This window comes from Manis pentadactyla, chromosome 2, assembly GCF_030020395.1.
Source record: "Manis pentadactyla isolate mManPen7 chromosome 2, mManPen7.hap1, whole genome shotgun sequence".
In the NCBI taxonomy this organism is placed as follows: domain Eukaryota; kingdom Metazoa; phylum Chordata; class Mammalia; order Pholidota; family Manidae; genus Manis; species Manis pentadactyla.
The window spans coordinates 201,834,807-201,857,660 of NC_080020.1; the positions used below are offsets into that span (position 1 = coordinate 201,834,807).

General features: G+C 36.5%; 2 protein-coding genes across 5 annotated transcripts in view; one reads left to right on the top strand and one right to left on the bottom strand.

Annotated features, from left to right (window-relative positions):
- EML4 (EMAP like 4) overlaps nucleotides 1–22,854 on the bottom strand; it is a 193,181-nt gene that overhangs the window by 41,995 nt on the left and 128,332 nt on the right. For all 4 annotated transcript variants that reach the window (XM_036925586.2, XM_036925587.2, XM_057497260.1 and 1 more), the window contains 8 exons: nucleotides 22,479–22,589; nucleotides 20,690–20,785; nucleotides 16,695–16,829; nucleotides 16,448–16,583; nucleotides 5,243–5,394; nucleotides 3,585–3,710; nucleotides 3,368–3,499; nucleotides 2,577–2,644 (listed from right to left, as the gene is read on the bottom strand). In XM_036925586.2, coding sequence (XP_036781481.2) covers nucleotides 2,577–2,644; nucleotides 3,368–3,499; nucleotides 3,585–3,710; nucleotides 5,243–5,394; nucleotides 16,448–16,583; nucleotides 16,695–16,829; nucleotides 20,690–20,785; nucleotides 22,479–22,589 — 956 coding nt within the window. The remainder of the gene's footprint in view (nucleotides 1–2,576; nucleotides 2,645–3,367; nucleotides 3,500–3,584; nucleotides 3,711–5,242; nucleotides 5,395–16,447; nucleotides 16,584–16,694; nucleotides 16,830–20,689; nucleotides 20,786–22,478; nucleotides 22,590–22,854) is intronic.
- TNP1 (transition protein 1) lies at nucleotides 1,097–2,556 on the top strand. Its single transcript, XM_057497263.1, has one exon. It carries the CDS (start codon nucleotides 1,097–1,099, stop codon nucleotides 1,313–1,315), a length of 219 nt encoding a protein of 72 aa, XP_057353246.1. The 3' UTR covers nucleotides 1,316–2,556.

Consider the following 22,854-nt stretch of genomic DNA (forward strand, 5'->3'; position numbering starts at 1 on the left):
TAAACAACAATATTCACAGAAGTATATTCATAATAGTTACACTTCATTAGAAATCAGCACTCCATGTGTAACAATGAAACAAAACTGAAGGAATCAAATGGCAGCAGACTCAGAGCCTCCAAGAATGAACTAGTGGTTACCAAAGGAGAGGGGTGTGGGAGGGCAGGTGGGGAGGGAGGGAGAAGGGGATTGAGGGGTATTATGTTTAGTACACGCGGTCTGGGGGATCACGGGGAGAACAGTGTAGCACAGAGAAGGCACATAGTGGATCTGTGGCACCTTACTACACTGATGGACAGTGACTGCATTTGGGTATGGGTGGGGACTTGATAATATGGGTAAATGTAGTAACCACATTGTTTTTGCATGTGAAACCTTTGTAAGAGTGTATATCAATCATACCTTAATAAAAAAGAAAGTGAGGAGACAGCAGTCTGGATTAGCAGCCAAGTCTCAAGAAGAGCTGGTTCTCCAGCTCCACTAAGGGTTAGGAATGAACTCATGATGGTGTTCTAACACCATGCTGTTGGCTCAGCAGCCCTGGGGTAGCAATGGAAAGAGAAACAGAGGCAGACAGCAGGGCCCAATGCTCAGCCTGCTCTGTCCTCACTCCAGGACGGCTGACACTGAAGCCAACCCAAACACCCCCATGAAATTACTCAGCCCATAGTGTCTGCAGTGCTGAGGCTGAGCAATCCTGGTTTGCATGGAAGAGAAGGAATATTTGTATTTGGGTCATACTGAATTGGATTTCCTAAAGTCATGTCCTTAGAGAAGTCATTTATATCCCAGTGCTGTAAGAGAGACTTAAACCCACATGCAGATCCCCACATTCAACAACCATTAAATTCTCTACAGACAGAAGGTACTGTATTTAATGGTCTCTGGTACTCCCCAGATGGCCCAGTATAGGGCTGGAATTCAGTTGCTCAGTAACATCTATCTGAAAAGCTTCATTTACCATCAAAAGGACCTCAAAATTGAGGGTAGCCTTGAGCTAGTTTCAAGTGGCCACCTTATTTCACATATATGACCAAAGGGTAAAAAAGCTAGTGACATCACAGTGGGACCCCACCCACACCCCTGCACAGTCACAATGGCCAAGGCCTTAAATACCCCACACTCGGGGCCTCTGGGCCTTGCAAAGCCCCTCATTTTGGCAGAAATTACAATGTCGACCAGCCGTAAAGCAAACAGCCATGGCATGAGGAGGGGCAAGAGCCGAGCTCCTCACAAGGGAGTCAAGAGAGGTGGCAACAAGAGAAAATACCAGAAGGGCAGCCTGAAGAATAGAAAGCGAGATGATGGTGAGTGAGGGATGAGCAGGCAAACGTGGGGGAGCTGGATGTCCCAGGCCGCCCCCATTGGAGTTAACTCTCACAGGAGCCTGACACTCAGCCTGAGGACTTCATTTCTGATTACATTCACGTGTGGGCAGCAAGAGGCTGGATGGGTGTGTTCTAACTGGTGTCCCCGTTGCAAATATGTCCTTCCCCCACAGGCAAATGCCATTACCGCTCCCACTTGTGATCCCACCCACGGGCTCTGCTGTGCTGGGCTTCAAACCACACCAGGCAGCCAAGAGCGCAGAATGGGAGTACCAAAGAGATGTGAAGTCAGATCAATGCCAGAGAAGACCCTATCCTGAGGGTAAAATCCAACTGTAATGAAATGAGGAATGTATATGTTGGTTGTTTCTCCCCAACATCTCAATAAAATTTTGGAAACTGAAAAAAAAAAAAAGAAATCAGCACTCCACATTTTCTGTGAGTTTAATTTATAGAAAATGATTTCATATTCTTCCTCTGCCTTTTTAATATAAAGAAATTATTTGTGATGAGAGCTACTTAATAGAAGAGGGAATAATAAGGACTCAATTAAAAATATATAGATAATAAGTATATGTACTTAATTAATAACTTTGGAAAGGTACTATATATAAGGTCTACAAAGACAAGTAATTAGCACAGGAAACAGACCTTTATTCTATCTGTGTAGCATTAAAAAAGACATGCTGACAAAAGCTATAGCACTAACAACTTCAAAAACGTGTCAACTGATTTATTTCAACCTCAGTTCCCTTCCTTAATGACAATTCTGATACCACAGAAAATTTCAGAGGGTCAGGTCTGCTGAGTTATCACTTTTTCAGTGATGTCTCTCCTGACCACCCTATTTACCATTTTGCAACTGCACTCCCAGTCACTTTTCCTATGCTCAACCCTCATTCCCACCCCCATGGCACTTAACATTTTCTAACTTACTTATAAATACTCATTTTTTATTCTGCCTCCACCCCCAACACACACTAAAATGTTAGTTCCACAAGGGCAGGGATTTTTGTTTTGTATTCTGATGAAGCCTGAACATCCTTAATAGTGTCTAACAAATGGCAGGCACTCAACAAATAATTACTGAATGACTGAATGAGTCTATAAAACAGATAAGAGCAACAAGCATATTAATATGCCACTTAAAAGATTAATTCTCAGATCAGATTGAGAACATTCCTGAGTAATGGTTAAATATCCCACCACTTCAGATTACTCAGCTCACATTTCCCTTAAAGACCCTACCTGCCTGAGTGCGTTCCTATGGCCACCACTGTGCCACTTGGATGAAAATCTGCACAGTGTCCTGGTTCCTAGAAGAGAGACAGACAGCTGTTGGGGGGTACATGAGAAAGTCTCCCTAGATCTAGGGAACAGTGGCAAAAACATATTTGAAAGTATCTTGTTTTATATGAACATGGAATTCCAATCAACTTTACTGTAGCCAATGGGAAATACCACATGGATATGAGAAGAAAAAGAATTTCAGAGCAGAAGGGGATATGCTGGCAGAGTAGTGAGGGGAAAGGACAACTAGCTTGTGGCTAGGCAGTGGAACAATAATGAGGATAATAACAAACATTTGCACAGTTCCTCAGAGACTATAAGGAATCTGTATACACCTTTTGAGCTAGAGAAGGTGGACATCTGGGTGGGGTAGGGAGAAAATACAGTAAGAGACTAGTTCAAAAAGAAGATAGAGTCTGTTAGTGAGCAGCACTTACTAAATCTGACTGCAACACCACCAGAGGCCCACACATTTCCAAAATAATGCTCCATAAACATATGAAATCTTTCAGATTTTTACTACTAAAACTGAGAGAAAAACCGAGCTCTTACCCTGCTAATTTGCTTTTTTAGAGTGGATTCATGTTATACTTTGTGACTAAACCACTTTCCTCTACACCATTCCCTTACTAAACTATGTAAGTACACTTGTTTTTAGCCAATGCTGAGTCCTTTTTCTTCTGCTGCTGCCAATTTCCTAATTAGGGAGTTTCTGTGGGGAGATTATAATTGCATTTTGCTTTACTCACATCTACGAGCCTGGTCCACTCCAGCTTGTGTTCCACTGAGTTCCACATGCACACCTGTCTGTCCTGAGCACATGTCAAGAGCAAATCTTTGAAGGGATGTGTGGCAAGACCCCAAAGCTCATCTGTATGACCCTGAAAATGAAATGTACACTTTGTTGTAAGAAACAAAAATTATCATGAAAAATATTCAGTTAATTATTAAAATCATAAACATTACCTGTACTTCTATTTGGAAGCCATCATTAAATGTTCCCCGTAAAATAAAATTTCGTGATGTGCCTACTAAAAATTGATCTGCCTTTCCTTCTGCTACAGCTCTGATTGTTCCATACTGATCAGGAACCTGAAAAAATAAATTTGAAATCATATGCATAGTAAAATGCAATAATTACTACCTGTGGACAGCATTTATAGCTGTAAGCAATTTATGAGGTAATAAATTACAGAACTCCAAATTTGAAAGTAATATGCTAATATTATGCTAATAGTGATTTACTTGTTCATACAATTACATTTTATTACACAGAAGTTATAATGCATTATTTTCAACATTCTTTGCTTTCAGTCTATTGAAGTTTATATTTTATATGGTTTCAAGAGTTATGGATTAGCAGTAGGGGAAAAAGAAGTAGGTTCTATTTTATCAAGAACGTGGTCTGTTTTTGTTATTTACAAGTTACTTTACTTTGGGTGAAGTCATTTAGCCCAAGACAAAACTTATCTGTAATATGGAGATAATAATAATAATAATAATACATGCCCTATATCTACTCTTGATTGTTGTAAGAATCAAAATACAAGAATAACATATATGGCATTTCTTTGTAAACTAAAAAGCAATATACTATAAAGTGTTATAATGTATTAATAGGACTCCTTGGGAGATCAATCTTATTTAATGTACTATACTACATGGTATACTCTTAGTCAATGTTTTATTAAAAATACAATAAGCTCAAAGAATGACTCTTTCTGAAACAATGCAATTGATTTCTTCTTTTTGAAGTAGGATCCAAATGACTCCTAAAAGCACAAAGAACTATTCTAACAGTAATCCAGTTTATGTTGGAAATGGCAAAGGGAGGAATTAACTTGATGGGATAGCTTTTGATTACAAAGGATATGAGTTTTCTGTGAAGAAAAGAAATAGTAAAGGAGATGGCATTTCCACTATATGGAAATAACACAGGTTGTGATAAACAACTCTTTCTTATCTATATTCTTGGAAATAAACCCCAAAGCAATACTATTAGGATTCTCTTTTTTAGAGAAGATTTTATCTGGAAACCATGTTTTGTGTTGAAAACAGTATAAATTAAAATTTTCAGTCACCAAAAAACAGAAGCAACATTAAATTCTGTGAGATTTGCTCTTGCTTTGAGAATCACTGACCTAAAATACTATTATACTTAACCGTTTCATTTCTTGGGACCTAATTCAATTATGTAAATTTTCATTGAGCACATTGATTTTCATTGATAATACCTATCAGGTTTTTAGTCCCATTGTTTAAAAGATTATATTCAAGTTTTAAAATTAAACTGGCCATTTCGTATGCCTTGGCAGTGGATATAGTATCTGATGAATATTTGCTGAATTTTAAGTTTGCATGGTTATAGTTTTGGATCACTAAAAATTAATTTCAGAAATAACAAGCAAGTTAATTATCCTGCCAATCTTTTTTTTTTTTAATTATTTCAGATTATTTTGTTTAGTGAATGGTCTTTTTGTTTTGTTTTGTTTTTTGAGGGAATGAAATGACAAGAAATGTACACCAATTTCCCAGAAAAGTGTGTCATTTTAATGTGACACAAAAGATGTGAGTTAGAGGGCTTTTAACATTTTTAAATGTTCATGTTCCATTTTCATTCTTACCTCTATTTCTCTTTCAGGATTCAGATCATGATCCCACAAAATTATTTTTCTATCTTTCCCTCCTCCAGTTAATAACATACCATTTCTCATCTGACAAAGTGTAAACACACTGCCATCGTGAGCTTTGATTTGTTTGCTTATCTGATAAACACCTAATATGAAAAGGGAAAGACAAAAACACTAGTGATAACATTTCCATCAGAATTTAGTGTCTTTTTGGGAGAAAACTTTAATAGAACTACAATGTGAATAGTTGTTAAGTTCCTATGATTCAATACACAAAAACCTATTTTCAGCAAGTTGTCTGCAAGGCAGGTAGTAAAACTTAATACGATCTTTGGCATTTATGTTAATTTTAGTAACTCTGAAAATACTTCAAAATACATTTTTTAAAAAAGGTAAGCTAAAGTAGTACCATAGACCATGAAGGATATTTTAGCCTCAGAACTTAACTATCTCTTATAATCATTTTATATAGTAATTAGATAAGGTACTACTATTCTGGTTTTAGAACTGAGGACCCAGAGGTACAGAAGTGGCTTAGACAATGACACAGTTATTTATTGACAAAGCTGTGACTAGGACTCACATCTTCACTCAATGTTCCTCTGAAGGAAGCAAAAAAGTCTTCATTTCCTTTAGAGGTATCGGTCATAATATTTAACATTTAACAACCACTGCTGACCTGGAGGTCTTTTGCTCTGCCAAGGATCAACCCCTTATTTGCTGAGATATGGGGAACTAGGGAAGATATTGGGGCAGAAGTGGGCACTGATGGCTTCTGAATAACCAAACAAGTATTTTAGTATTTTTAAAATTGGTCCAACTGTACCAGTTTGATGACTGAAAGACATCTCAGCTTTCTTGTACACTCATAGTACTTTACAAGTACCCAGGGAGGGATAAGACAGGTACGAGAAAAATATTTTAGGTCAAGTCCATGTGGAGATTGATTGAATGAAAAAGCAAATATATAATGTAATCAGATTCTTTAGAATTAGGGTAGTACTCAAATGTTTTTCTTTCGTGTTCACAATGCCTTATTCAAGGAAACTTTGCTGACTAGTGAGGCTGGCAGAGCCAAAATAAAGCTTTTTTTTTTTTTTTGGAAGTTGGTATCTTGAAGTACTAGTTACCACATTCAAAATGGGAAGGTAAAGCCTTATCTAAACCTTGCCAAAGTAAATCAATAAATAGACCTTAGGTCCCTTGGAAAAATGAAAATAATTATAAGTTTAAAAATTATTCAATGGGAAGATGGGTGAAAGTGGTCAAAAGGTACAAATGTCCAGTTATAAGTTCTGAGAATTTAATGCACAGCATGGTGACTATAGTTAACAATACTGTATTGTATACTTGAAAGTTGCTGAGAGTACAACTTAGAGGTCCTTATCACAAGAGAAAAACCTGTAACTCTGCGAGGTGATGTATGTTAACTGAACTTATTGTGGTAGTCACTCTAAAATATATACATGTATCAAATCACTATGCTGTACACCTTAAACTACAAAGCTGTTATGTTAATTATAGCTCAATAAAACTTTAATTATTTTGAAAATTCCTGTTAATTTACATTTTTAGGTAAGGAAAAATGGTTTGGAGGAAGAAAACATACAGAGCTTATCAGACATAAAACAGAGTTTTGGTTTGTCACCTACTTACTAGACTAAAAGGATTAGCTATGAAGTTACTTCTGCCACCCCAAAATGTCCCTTTATCAGATATGATACCACACTATGCTCAAATTTTGGTTGGTAAGAACTGCCATGGGTACAGAAATGTCCTATTAGGAATATGCAAACTGGATCAACCTACTGAAATTTTTGGCAGTAATTTAAAAAAAGACACTTTGAGCATTTGTTCTAATCTGGGTTTACACACTTCATTGCATCCACCAAATCTTTCCCAGTCCTACCTACAGAACTGAAAATCTGAAACTTACAGGAAGAAACAAAATTCTTAGCAAGTTTGCCCATAATAGGGGCAGTCAGGTAGTAGAGTATAATACAGGCCATTTCAGGTGCCCAGCAGTTTACAAGATTAATTTCCTGTTTCCTGTATGTGTATATGCAAGTTTTCTTTGCACAAAGGCTAAGCCACAAGTTTCTCAGACATTAATTAAAATAAAAATTACCTCTCCCTGCCTACCTCAACACACGTTAAAGCTAATGAAGGGTACATTTATGTCCAAACTGCTCAGTGTCCGAGCATAATATGTCAACAACTTAAGTCAACATTTTAATATACAATGCTGTTTCTGGCATTTCTGGTATTGAACAAATGTGCCAGGAAAAAGAAAAGAGAAATAAGTGGGAAAGGTAGTTTGATACTACTTTTGTTCTTTTTTCTTAAGAATCCTCAACTACTGCCATCCTTCTCGTATGTGAATTTTGAACCTAACTTGAATGAAGGAGGCTAAGAATGAATTGAATGGCCAGTGATAGAGGTCAAGGTCACTGGTAATACATTTTAGGACTACTTTTTTAACTATGAATATGTCTAGTTTAATTCAGTTGCCAAACTGAGAAATTCAGTGAATGGATATGGAAGACACTGGTATTATCTCCTAAAAAATACCATATTAAATCTGCAGAACACAAGAAATCTACAGTTATATTCAAATCCCACATTTCAGTGAAAACAGTGCTTTGACCAGTATTACTCAATCTTTACTCCTACGCTGATACCCAAAGGTAAGATTAAAGTCATCTCTTTAATAAAATGTCAACAAATTATTTTCAAACAACACCAAACACCAGATATTGCATTCGTCCTGAGAAAGCCTATTAGGAAGGGTGGACATGTTAATTGGCTCTTTCCTTCTGATGAGGGGAACAGGATTCCCTTACTCCAAAGGCACTGGTGGTGAGTTCCATGGTCTGATGCAGACTCCAGAGAGGCCAAAGAAATGAGTTGTTTCCGTGTGTTTAAGGTGAGGTAGATGAATAAGAGAAACCAGGGCATGCTGCTCTGCCAATTGAGGGGAAAACTCAAGAACCCCAGGTCAGTTCCCTGTCACTTTCTCTCTCTCTCTTTCTTTTATTAATTTTTTTGGGGCATTCTCAGAGACTGTGGTCTAGCTAGTGTTCTTTCTACTGCTACCACCTATTGGTGATAATAAAGAATCCCTCTCTGCTCCCAGCCCACTCGTTTTAGAACGTCTCTCATATCTTCTACTTTGAAGGAAATGTATAGTATTCTGGACATTTTTTCAATTTTAACATTTTAACACAGTAATAAAAAGAATAGGGTTGGATAAAAGACTATTTTCAATGCCCTTCCTTTAATTTTTTCATCTACCACAGAAAAGGTCAAAGTACACCTGTATAATTGGGTGCAAATGGAACTTAAAAATAAAACATTTCTTTATTTCTGAGGAAAATCAATTTGAGATAAAACTGAATGAATGCCAAGGCCTACTACTAGAGCTGGGAAGAGGCGCTGTAGTGAGAAAAAGAAAAGATTGGGACCAAACTAGGAGTTTATTCTTTTTTCCTCCCCTTTCCCATTTTAGTCACATGGCCATGCATATTGCCCTCAGATACCCCTAGACCCAGCCCAGGGGAGACTGAACCCTGTAGTCTGTTGCTATGTTGGGAAAAGGAGAGAAAGGTAGGGAATGTGCTGCAAATGTAATAACTGGGACCATCTTTCTATATAACACATAACTCTGTTACAACAGCTGTTAAGAAAAAGTCCTTGGAAACAGGCTTTCATGAGTTGATAAGGATAATTTAACCACTAATTGTTTGTAAAAACGATACCTCTAAATTTACGAGCCTTTAGATTTACTATTTGTTTATTATAATAAATCCAATATTTATGGGCAAGTCAAAGTTCAGCTGGATCTTAATTCTAACAAGTAGAATTCTGAAGTAATGGAGTCTGATTATGTGATATTTTACTATATTGTTCTTATACTGTCCATTAAAAATAAAAACTTCAATTCTGTAACAGAGGGCTGCTTTTACTGAGAACAATGTCATCCTGCATCACCTCCACCATTTACCCACATAAGATATCTCAGCCTTCTAAAGCTCCAGTCTCAAAATGAAATGTAGGTATTGCTCTTTTGCAAGGATAATCTTTCCTCTTGGACCCAAATCCATCTATTCTCATCTCTCTAAGATTTTCAGTCTTCCCATCAGCAATTCCCATTTTACTATGGTGTTTTAGGCGACCTTAAAAAAGACTGGTTGAGAGGGGCGGAGCCAAGATGGCAGCATGAGTAGGACAGTGGGAATCTCCTCCCAAAAACATATATATTTTTGAAAATACAACAAATACAACTATCCCTAAAAGAGAGACCAGAAGATACAGGACAACAGCCAGACCACATCCACACCTGCGAGAACCCAGCGCCTCACGAAGGGGGTAAGATACAAGCCCCTGCCCAGCGGGACCCGAGCACCCCTCACCCCAGCTCCCGGCGGGAGGAGAGGAGTTGGAGCGGGGAGGGAGAGGGAGCCCAGGACTGCTAAATAGCCAGCCCTAGTCATCCGCACCCAGGCGTGGGGTGCTGGATACTAGGGAAACAGGACAGTAAGACCTGTGAGTGGGTCCCTGCAGTCGGCACCCCTAGGACAAAGAAAAGCAAGTGCTTTTTGAAAGTCTTAAAGGGACAGGGACCCCACAGCTGGACAGAAGCATCCCGGGACACTTAGCCCAGCAACTGGAAATCCTGGGGAACTCTGGGCACCCTAACCCCCAGTGCAGCAGCTCTGAAACCCCTCATGGTGATAAAGAGCCCCCCTGTCTGTTCCCAGTCTGGCGTCCCACCATAGCAGAGCGGCAGCCTGAGGCTGGCCACACCCACAGCAAAGGACCTTCCTCCATAGCGGCTGGGCAAGAAACAGACCCAGTCTACATGCAATTGCCCAACACAAGCCGCTAGGGGGTCGCCGTTGTCCCAGTAAAGAAAGGCCAGGAGCAAGTGGAAAAGGTCCTGGCTCTCCCAGCTGACAGACGAGTCAATAGCATACCACTGCATCTATCAACATGAAAAGGCAAAAAAATTTGATCCAGACAAGACTAACCCAGACAGCTTCGACATCCTCTCCTGAGAAGGAATCTGGGGAGGTAGATTTAACCAATCTTCCTGAAAAAGAATTCAAAACAAAAGTCATAACCATGCTGATGGAATTGCAGAGAAACATGCAAGAACTAAGGAGGGAGAATACAGAAATAAAACAATCTCTGGAAGGACGTCAAAGCAGAATGGTCGAGATGCAAGAGACCATTAATGGGCTAGAAAACAGAGAACAGGAACGCAGAGAAGCTGACACAGAGAGAGATAAAAGGATCTCCAGGAATGAAAGAATATTAAGAAAACTGTGTGACCAATCCAAACGGAACAATATTTGCATCATAGGAGTACCAGAAGAAGACAGAGAAAAAGGGATAGAAAGTGTCTTTGAAGAAATAATAGCTGAAAACTTCCCCAAACTAGGGGAGGAAATGGCCTCTCAGACCATAGAAACACACAGAACTCCCATGACAAGGGACGCAAGGAGGGCAACCCCAGGACACATAATAATTAAAATGGCAAAAATCAGAGACAAGGACAGAGTATTAAAGGCAGCCAGAGAGAAAAAAGGTCACCTACAAAGGAAAACCCATCAGGCTATCATCAGACTTCTCAACAGAAACCTTACAGGCCAGAAGAGAATGGCATGATATATTTAATGCAATGAAACAGAAGGGCCTTGAACCAAGAATACTGTATACAGCACGATTATCATTTAAATATGAAGGAGGGATCAAACAATTCCCAGACAAGCAAAAGTTGAGGGAATTTACCTCCCACAAACCACCTCTACAGGGTATCTTAGAGGGACTGCTCTAGATGGGAACACTCCTAGAAAGAGCACAGAACAAAACACCCAACATATGAAGAATGGAGGAGGAGGAATAAGAAGGGAGAGAAATAAAGAATCATCAGACAGTGTTTATAATAGCTCAGTAAGCGAGTTAAATTAGACAGTAAGATAGTAAAGAAGCTAACCTTGAACATTTGGTAACCACAAACTTAAAGCCTACAATGGCAATAAGTACATATCTTTCAATAATCACCCTAAATGTAAATGGAATGAATGCACAATCAAAAGACACAGACTAATAGAATGGATAAAAAAGCAAGACCCATCTATATGCTGCTTATAAGAGACTCACCTCAAACCCAAAGACATGTACAGATTAAAAGTCAAGGGATGGAAAAAGATATTTCATGCAAACAACAGCGAGAAAAAAGCAGGTGTTGCAATACTAATATTAGGCAAAATAGACTTCAAAACAAAGAAAGTAACAAGAGATAAAGAAGGACATTACATAATGATAAAGGGCTCAGTCCAACAAGAGAATCTAATCATTATAAATATGTATGCACCCAATACAGGAGCACCAACATATGTGAAACAAATAGTAACAGAATTAAAGGATGAAATAGAATGCAATGCATTCATTTTGGGAGATTTCAACACACCACTCACTCCAAAGGACAGATTCACCAGACAGAAAATAAGTAAGGACACAGAGGCACTGAACAACACACTAGAACAGATGAACCTAATAGACATCTACAGAACTCTACATCCAAAAGCAACAGGATACACATTCTTCTCAAGTGCACATGGAACATTCTCCAGAATAGATCACACACTAGGCCACAGAAGAGCCTCAGTAAATTCCAAAAGATTGAAATCCTACAAACCAACTTTTCAGACCACAAAGGTATAAAACTAGAAATAAATTGTACAAAGAAAGCAAAAAAGGCTCACAAACACATGGAGGCTTAACAACATGCTCCTAAATAGTCAATGGATCAACGACCAAATTAAAATGGAGATCCAGCAATATATGGAAACAAATGACAACAGCAGCACAAAGCCCCACCTACTGTGGGACACAGCGAAAGCAGTCTTAGGAGGAAAGTATATAGCAATCCAGGCATATTTAAAGAAGGAAGAACAATTCCAAATGAATAGTCTAATGTCACAAATATCGAAATTGGAAAAAGAAGAACAAATGAGGCCTAAGGTCAGCAGAAGGAGGGACATAATAAAGATCAGAGAAGAAATAAATAAAATTGAGAAGAATAAAACAATAGAAAAAAAATCAATGAAACCAAAAGGTGGTTCTACGAGAGAATAAACAAAATAGATAAGCCTCTAGCCAGACTTATTAAGAGCAAAAGAGAATCAAAACACATCAACAGAATCAGAAACAAGAAAGGAAAAATCATGATGGACCCCACAGAAATACAAAGAATTATTAGAGAATACTATGAAAACCTATATGCTAACAAGCTGGAAAACCTAGGAGAAATGGACAACTTCCTAGAAAAATACAACCTTCCAAGACTGACCCAGAAAGAAACAGAAAATCTAAATAGATCAATTACCAGCAATGAAATTGAAGCGGTAATCAAAAAACTACCCAAGGAAAAAACCCCGGGCCAGATGGATTTACCTCGGAATTTTATCAGACATACAGAGAAGACACAATACCCATTCTCTTTAAAGTTTTCCAAAAAATAGAAGAGGAGGGAATACTCCCAAACTCATTCTATGAAGCCAACATCACCCTAATACCAAAACCAGGCAAAGACCCCACCAAAAAAGAAAACTACAGACCAATATCCCTGATGAATGTAGATGCAAAAATACTCAACAAAATATTAGCAAACCGAATTCAAAAATACATCAAAAGGATCATACACCATGACCAAGTGGGATCCATCCCAGGGATGCAAGGATGGTACAACATTTGAAAATCCATCAACATCATCCACCACATCAACAAAAAGAAATACAAAAACCACATGATATCTCCATAGATGCGGTAAAAGCATTCGACAAAATTCAACATCCATTCATGATAAAAACTCTCAACAAAATGGGCATAGAGGGCAACTTCCTCAACATAATAAAGGCCATATATGATAAACCCACAGCCAACATCATACTGAACAGCAAGAAGCTGAAAGCTTTTCCTCTGAGATGGGGAACAAGAGAGGGATGCCCACTCTCCCCAACGTTATTCAACCTAGTACTGGAGGTCCTAGCCACGGCAATTAGACAAAACAAAGAAATACAAGGAACCCAGATTGGTAAAGAAGAAGTTAAATTGTCACTATTTGCAGATGACATGATATTGTACATAAAAAACCCTAAAGACTCCACACCAAAACTACTAGAACTAATATCGGAATTCAGCAAAGTTGCAGGATACAAAATTAACACACAGAAATCTGTGGCTTTCCTATACACTAACAATGAACTAATAGAAAGAGAAATCCAGAAAACAATTCCACTCACAATAGCATTAAAAAGAATAAAATACCTAGGAATAAACCTAACCAAGGAAGTGAAAGATCTATACCCTGAAAACTACAAGACACTCTTAAGAGAAATTATAGAGGTCACTAACAAATGGAAACTCATCCCATGCTCCTGGCTAGGAAGAATTAATATTGTCAAAATGGCCATCCTGCCCAAAGCAATATACAGATTTGATGCAATCCCTATCAAATTACCAACAACATTCTTCAATGAACTGGAACAAATAGTTCAAAAATTCATATGGAAACACCAAAGACCCCGAACAGTGAAAGCAATCCTGAGAAGGAAGAATAAAGTGGGGGGGATCTCGCTCCCCAACTTCAAGCTCTACTACAAAGCCACAGTAATCAAGACAATTTGGTACTGGCACAAGAATAGAGCCACAGACCAATGGAACAGAATAGAGACTCCAAACATTAACCCAAACAAATATTCGATAAAGGAGCCATGGACATACAATGACAGTCTCTTCAACAGATGATGCTGGCAAAACTGGACAGCTACATGTAAGAGAATGAAACTGGATCACTGTCTAACTCCATACACAAAAGTTAATTCGAAGTGGATCAAAGACTTGAACGTAAGTCATGAAACCATAAAACTCTTAGAAAAAACATAGGCAAAAATCTCTTCGACATAAACGTGAGTGACCTCTTCTTGAACATATCTTCCCGGGCAAGGGAAACAAAAGCAAAAATGAACAAGTGGGACTATGTCAAGCTGAAAAGCTTCTGTACAGCAAAGGACACCATGAATAGAACAAAAAGGTACCATACAGTATGGGAGAATATATTCATAAATGACAGATCAGATAAAGGGTTGACATCCAAAATATATAAAGAGCTCACGCACCTCAACAAACAGAAAGCAAATAATCCAATTAAAAAATGGCCTGAGGAGCTGAATAGACAGTTCTCTAAAGAAGAAATTCAGATGGCCAACAGACACATGAAAAGATGCTCCACATCGCTTGTCATCAGAGAAATGCAAATTAAAACTACAATGAGATATCACCTCACACCAGTAAGGATCGCCATCATTGAAAAGACAATCAACAATAAATGTTGGCGAGGTTGTGGAGAAAGGGGAACCCTCCTACACTGCTGGTGGGAATGTAAATTAGTTCAACCATTGTGGAAAGCAGTATGGAGGTTCCTCAAAATAGACTTACCATTTGACCCAGGAATTCCACTTCTAGGAATTTACCCTAAGGATGTAGCACTCCAGTTTGAAAAAGACAGATGCACCCCTATGTTTATCGCAGCACTATTTACAATAGCCAAGATATGGAAGCAACCTAAGTGTCCATCAGTAGATGAATGGATAAAGAAGATGTGGTACATATACACAATGGAATATTACTCAGCCATAAGAAAAAAACAGATCCTACCATTTGCAACGTGGATGGAGCTAGAGGGTATTATGCTCAGTGAAATAAGCCAGGTGGAGAGAGACAAGTACCAAATGATTTCACTTATATGTGGAGTATAAGAACAAAGGAAAACTGAAGGAACAAAACTGCAGCAGACTCACAGAACCCAAGAATGGACTAACAATTACCAAAGGGAAAGGGACTGGGGAGGATGGGTGGGAAGGAAGGGATAAGGGCGGGGAAAAAGAAAGGGGGCATTATGATTAGCATGTATAGTGTTGGGGGGGGGCACGGGGAGGGCTGTGCAACACAGAGAAGACAAGTAGTGATTTTACAGCATCTTACTACACTGATGGACAGTGACTGTGAAGGGGTATGTGGGGGGGACTTGGTGAAGGGGGGAGCCTAGTAAACATAATGTCTTTCATGTAATTGTAGATTAACGATACCAAAATTAAAAAAAAAAAAGGCTGGTTGATTCTAGTAACTTTTTACTTCCCATTCCATTTTCCACATTGCTTCTCAAAATTTTGCATTTTGAATCTGTCCATTTTCCACTTAGCTGTTCAAGAACCTTCATGTTCTATTGAAACTGCAAGCTAGATGGTCTTTTCCTGATTCTCATTTTTCTTGAATTCCTTACAGCACTGATATGCCTAGAAACTCTCTCCTCCCTTGTTCAGTGTCACTAGATAAAGAGTTCTATCTTTTAACTACTTTGTTTTAAAATCTCATTTCTGTAATCCTTGTAGGCTCTTTTCTTGTCAGCTAATGGTGGGATAAAGGAGTGTTGGCCTCACAGCTCTTCTTTCTTCCATAGTGAGCTCAACCAGTTTTAAGGATTCTTGAAGATAATTTAGAGAAGTCTGTATCTTTAATCATTACTTGAATTTTCAATGATTAGTACATACTAAAGACAATAGGAATTGCAAAACACTATGATTTTTTAAAATCAAATTTCCTTGGTTGGTTATCTTGTTTCTGTCACATTTCTTTTACATGACAAATTTACTCATGCTATCTTGAATGCCTCACATTCATATTCATCTTTCTCCCTCTGCTTGTACTACTTCCCTATACTGGGATCAAGGTTCTGTATCTTTTGTAGTCTTGTACATTCATTGTGTCTTAGTTTAAATACCATTTCTTTTGTGAAGGCTTTAAAAAACACTGAAGATCACGATAATTTATCTCTTAATCTTTACACAGTTTAAGTTAACATATATCTATTCATCACTTTCTAATTATTTTGTAGTAACCTCCTGGAAAGACAGGTTCACTAGAGTCAAATGTGGGTTATATGTGCTTAATAAATAATTGGGTAAATAATTTTAATTTTAAAAAAGGTCATTATGAAGAATCATAAAAACACAAGGTACCTTGGTGACTTTCATGTTTCACTGCAGCTCTCTCTTTTGGTCTGGTTAAGAGATGCAACTGCAACTGCAGTATAATAGAATTAAAAGGAATGACTTTAATGTGAGAGTACTGTACCTTTAGGCCCCTTCCCAGGAGTGGGTTCAACAGCAGTTCTGCTCCATATAAGTATGACTCCACCTGAGTCTCCAGTAAGAACGTCTCCATTCCCCAAGAATGCTAAACACTGTACAAATTTTGGTTTTTCATATTTCTACAATGAAAGAATGAGATTTTTAGTTTTCCCTTTGGCATGATGATTTTATGCTTACCAGCAATTTAAAAATTAAGTTTTATAATGAAGTTGTAACATTCTGAAACTTACTCCAAAAATCCCCTGTTTTCTAGTTAGTGAGTTGCCACTCCAGGTCCAGAAAAAAATATGAGATTTACCACATGTTATTATTGTATTTGCATCTGTTGGATGGAACTCCACAGCCAAAACAACTTCATTTGTTGTCTGTGGAAAGAGAAATAGAATTTTAGATGAATGTATATCCTTATTTCCATTAAGTACCAATTATAGGTACCAAGAAAGACAAGGAAAATTTTTGAGGAAATGCCTTTCTTTCAAGATCTATTTTCCTGAAGATTTTTGGAGTAATGATTTAAATTTAATGTCCTCATACTATTATATCATCTCTTATGGTACTTATATTAATACCTACACTATTATATTCATATACTATTTATATAAATTCGTTTTAGATTATTTTCATTTCTTGCACATTCAGAGAAAAGTATACTAAAACCAACAGATACAAGAGCAATGTACATTCTTAAAACACATGCCATTTTGATGAAAAAAAAAAAAGAAAAGCAGTCTCATCTTTCTTTGTATTATTGACCATTCATGCATTCAAGAAAATATTACTGAGGTTTAGAAATTCATCCTTAGGCTGAAGGCTTAAAATATAAATATAAAATGGTCACTATTGATTCCTACAAAAATGAAAAAACAAAGAACAAGGAAGCTTTTATGTTCTTTCCTCAAAAACACCTGAAAAGACAGGTGTTAAGTTTAAAAGAACTAGAGTGAAAAAGGAAGAAAACAGACATGAGTGTCACAAAGGAATTACAAGTAGTTTTTTCACTGGAATTATTGAATTAATTAAGGATATTTAAAAATTATTTCTGTATGTTCAATAAATCATAATTGAATTCTTACTAAATTGATGTTTTACAGTAAAAGAATATACTTAGCTTAATAGGTAAAATCTATATGCTTATAGAGCTATTTGTTGTTAGCTGCTGTTTATCTGCAGGGTGACCATTAATGTCCATTTTTTAACTTAGTGAAAAACTTCCTGTGAAGAAAGCATTTCCTCATTACAGCCCAACATGGTAAACATGGTAATCTTATGAAAAAGTGAGTTAAAATACATTTTATAATCTTATACTAGTAAAACAATACTTAAAAGAATTGATCTGAACTTTATGGGAAAACCATTTTCCCATGGCTCCAATATTACTGCAAATTTTAGGTTTCAACTACTAACATTTGGGCTTAAGGGCCTTGTATAAGCACATAAATCCTAATCTGAATACCTTTCCCCCTTAACTAGATTTAGACTGTAAGATGAAGGAAATGGCAGTATCTTTTCTTGTTATATAATTCTCCATGACTACTACTGAACTATATATACCTTGAAGGTCAAAGTAAACTTTAAAGATAAAAGCAAAAATTAGTCACTTCTCTTTCAGGGTGATGCCTTGCAAAAATTAATTCAACACCCTTAGTTTTCACTTGGACAAAATCAAAACTACTTTACAGTTGAATCTTATGCCAAAATGATTAATCAAAGATTATAAAATTAACCCATGGTGCTAGTAATAAGATATTCAAGACATAAAGTAAACTAATCTATGAAATTAAATCACTTTGGGTCTGACTATAGCCTTATAAGATATTTTAACTTTTTACTAATGTGTACTAACACAGAAAAGTACACAAATCCTAAGTATATAGCTCAGTAAACTTTCACAAACTCAACACACCTCTGTACAGTCATCTAGAGCAAGAAACAGAACATTACTAAAATCCCAGAAACATCTCAGATCCCTTTTCTAGTCACTATCTTCCAGTCACTCAAATAACCATGATCCTAATTTGTAGCAGTGTAGACTGCTTTGTCTGTTTTGTTTAAATGAAATCATACAGCATGTACTCCTTCATGTGTGGCATCCACTTCATGTTGGTGCATGTGCTGTCATTCGCTCATTCTAATTGCTGTATAGTATTCCTATGTATGGAAAGACCACAGTCTTTTTAGCCATTGTCCATACTGATGGACATTTGGGTAATTTCTTTTTCTTTCCTTCTTTTTTTTTTTTTTTGCTATTACTACTTTTCATTACTAGTTGCTTGGTCAACACATGTATATACTTCTGTTGGGCTTATACCTAGGAACAAAACAGGGTGCATCAATTGAATATATATATATATATATGTTCAACTTTAGTAAGTAATGCCAGTTTTTCAAAATGGTTATACCAATTTACATTTCAAAGGAGCAACATATGAGTTCCAGTTACTTTACACCCTCATGAACCCGTTTGTCTATCCTTACTCTTGCGTATTTCCAAATATACTCAGCTTGTCCACTTTTATAACAATCATGCTGGGTTCTGACTATTTTGAACATATAGATCAATATGCAGGGCTGTAACATCTTTAAAATACTGTCTTCTATCCAGGATTACTGTATATTCCTCCATTTATTTAGGTCATCTTTAATTTCTGTCAATAAGGTTTTAAAGTTGCCTTACTGAAGTTTAAACTTACATGAATTAACAAGTTATGTATCAACTCCCAAATTCTTGTGACTTAAGCAAGGGTAGAGCTCATCTATAGTAGGATAGAATAAGGTCAACACACAATGAGAAGCTAAGAGTAGAGACAGAGAATAAAGTGATCCAGTTCCTGAATCAAGTCATTTCTAAAGCAAGATCTCCCTCTGACCTTTACTAGATATTTCTTTTCCTCCCCAAATATTAATCAATAAATTCTCTTTAAGTAAGCTTTAGCTGTTTTGCAGTTACTTGCACTGGAAAGAGTTCTATTACAAACATTTGAGACACACAGAGTTGAGAGAACTTGCTGACTGACTGGATCAGTTAGAAATGAGGAAAAAGGTGTCATGAATGATGCCCAAGTTTCCATGCTGGGCAGCTAAGTGGAATGTGGTTAATCACTAAGAGGAGAAACTGGTTGTTGGGTAAGGAAGACAACTAATATTAGTACAAATTTGGACACGTTGGTTTTGACTACATTCCAATAAAGATGTTTAGCAGGCAAGAAATATAGGTTTAAATCTGTGAGAGAGATATGGACTGGAGTTAACTGATGTATCACTAGAGGATCTGGGATGTAACTCTGAGGAATACCAACATTTAAAGTCCTGGAAAGGAGATCAAGTAGTAGCCAGCAGAAGCAAAACCACAGGACTTCATGCTAGCCTTTACTACAAAGGATAAAAATCACATATTTCACTTAGTGTAACTCCCCTGTGTTTCAATGTTAAATTACTCTGAATGATAGCTGAAAGACAATCTGTATCTTCATTTATGTTTTTCAAAGTTTGAGGTTTCCTGACATGTTATATTCCTTTTCAAATATAATCAAATCTACTCTACTTCTTTTAAACAATTAACTTACACTATTTAAATGAACCTCTTTTTGACCAACAAGCTAAAAGCTTGAAGTTTACACAGAACAAAACTGCTGATAGAGAGCATGGACAAGGAATATGTTATTTAAGATTACAGCAAGTATTTTATAGGCTTTTTTTAGTCATCCCATCACTTTAAATCCCTTTGAAAACCTGTCAGAGGGAGGCCATTTCTGACCCATACGAATACAGTTGTACTACTAACCTCATATTCTCTCACAAGTTAAAGCCTAATACACACAAATGGATCAAAAACTATTCTACAGCAATTATAAATGCTGTAGAATTTTATGTAATAATCCCACAAACATAACTAAGACCAAAAACCTTATCATTACATATGCAAATCTGTAAAGACTGAATAAAGTAACAAATTTTGTTATAAAGAAGAAGCCAAGTATAGTCTTAATTTTCATCTACTTTGGCATTTCAGTAGCATAATGTGCCTAAAATATCACTGAAATTAGCTGAAGTTGCTTAATTAGTTTACTTTAAGAATACTGTAAGAATGACGACAAATCAATAAATCTAATGAATATGGCCAGTTGGTGTGCTCTTGCAACTTAGTATATGAAATATACTTCCAAGGATCTACAAAACAAATAATGAAATCCAAAATATAATACTCAACTTAAATTTTTTGATTTACCTTTATTTCTGCTCCTTTTGATTTTTTCTGCCAATCCCATACAGTAAGCATATGCTCATTGGAGTCATCAATAACACATAAATGAACACCTGAATCCTGAAGAAAAGTCAATAAAAAGGCATTTGAAAATTTTAAGGTTAGGCAGATTTTCTAAGAAGAAATACCATATTAGTAAAACTTTCAACATTAAGATAAACCAAAGTTCTTTAAATTTTCTTAAAAAATATAATGATTCTTTAAAAAAATATTTTCTATTTTTAATTTTTTCCCCTAGGTTTATTTCCACTTGCCATCTAGCCACTTCTATTATCCAGGGATAGGAATCCCTTCTGCATCTTAATGCTTCTTCTTTGCTGACCATATTTAAAGTATTTTCTATTGAGTCAGGTGTGAAACATACATGATTTCATAAGTTTGCTCCTGACTACATTTTAATAGTTTGAGGGAATAAACTAAATAGCTATTTTAAAGTTTGCCAATTTGTTTTCCATGATATATCCAATTTACATGAACATGAAAAAACAAGATTAACAAAAACATAAAAATCTTTTCTATTTTTCTGAAACCATTTTCATTCACATAATTTAAGTTAGTTTGAACTGTGGATGACTTTAACTTTTTTTTTTCTAGTAGCATTTGTAGTATAAACCTTATGATGTATATAGAACAAAGAAATACTGTGGTGAAAAGTGAGAGATACTGGAGTAACTCTTTATTTTTCTTTCAGCCCCAGGAAAAGTTGGGAGTATGAGGTAATCCAAGATAGTCTTAATATTTTAACAATGGTATCACCAAGATGACAACAGTTCCTGCTACAGAGATTTCAGGGGGAAAAAGGTAGTAGAAGTGTTTCTTTCTGTCTTCTTATCTCCTTTTTGAAATGTCTTTCTCCCAATTCCTGACTCAACAGGAACCGCCTTGACATCAGTGCCTTCAAGCCAGCAAAATTCCTATATCCACCCAAATTTATTTTTCTGTTCTAAAAATGTGCCTTCCTTCTCCATGTCCCACAAAACTCCCATAATCTAGAATATAGTAGCTAATTGCTAGGAATTAAAGAGATAATATGAATATATAAACATATTCTAAAGTATGAATGAGGCCCAAAAAAATCTAGAGGAACATTTATATCTGCAAATTTACATTATGAATCCTAAAATGTAGAAAGTCTCCTGTATACAGTATAAATAATTACATGTAACTCAAGAACAAATAGAATGTTTAAATGAGTAACGTTGTTTTATTTTCCCCTCAGAATAAAGCTTCAAGGCTTAGAAAGATTGCCAGACACTGTATTTTAAACTCAAGTTGTCGTCAATTCAGAACCAAGATAATTCATTATTTTAGTGAATTCAACGGTCTGATTGTTTCTTCTGCTCCAAGACGGCATCAAGAAACGTCAATATTTGTGCAGACCCAGCCAAGTTTCATGTCTGAATTTCCTAACTAAAATAGATCTCTATGATTCAAGCTGAAGTGAAAGCAAATCCTATTGCTTATTTCAACTGTACTATGCTATGGATGTATTCCTCTAACCATTTCCTGCTACTACACTGGAATTGCATTTTAGAACAAAATTAAGTATAATTAAGTGTAATATCCTGGGTCCTGTCTAAACCAAAGTACTTTATTAGTCGGATTAAAATGCTGTCTATTGCTAAGCAATAGTAATATCTCACTTTTCAATTAAAACTTACCACATATTATGAACACACACATCCAAAACTGAGCTTATTTTCTGCTTTTTGGTGCAGCTTGCCTATTTACTTCTTTAAGAATTCTTACTTACTGCTTTTGAAAAATCCAGGCATCCTACTCCACGTTCAAAAGTTCCAAGTCCAATAATTTGCTGTGTGGATAGATTAACTGAATCCCACACTCTGACATGGGGTTGCAGAGGCTGCAAAAACAAGGGGAAAAAAACAAGATAGCAGAACTGGTACTCAGCTGAATGCAAGTAAGTAACACTACCACACAGAACTGTCTGCCATCTTTAAAAAGTAATAGGGATGGATGAATATCTAATAAAAAGTAGCTACTGCTTTTAGACATGCCTTCAAATAATCTTAGCAGGTATTTTCTTCTTATACCATGAAAATAAGGAAATGCAATTTTAATAGTAGCAGCAAATGATTTGAGTATTTACTATGTGCTAAATAGTAAGT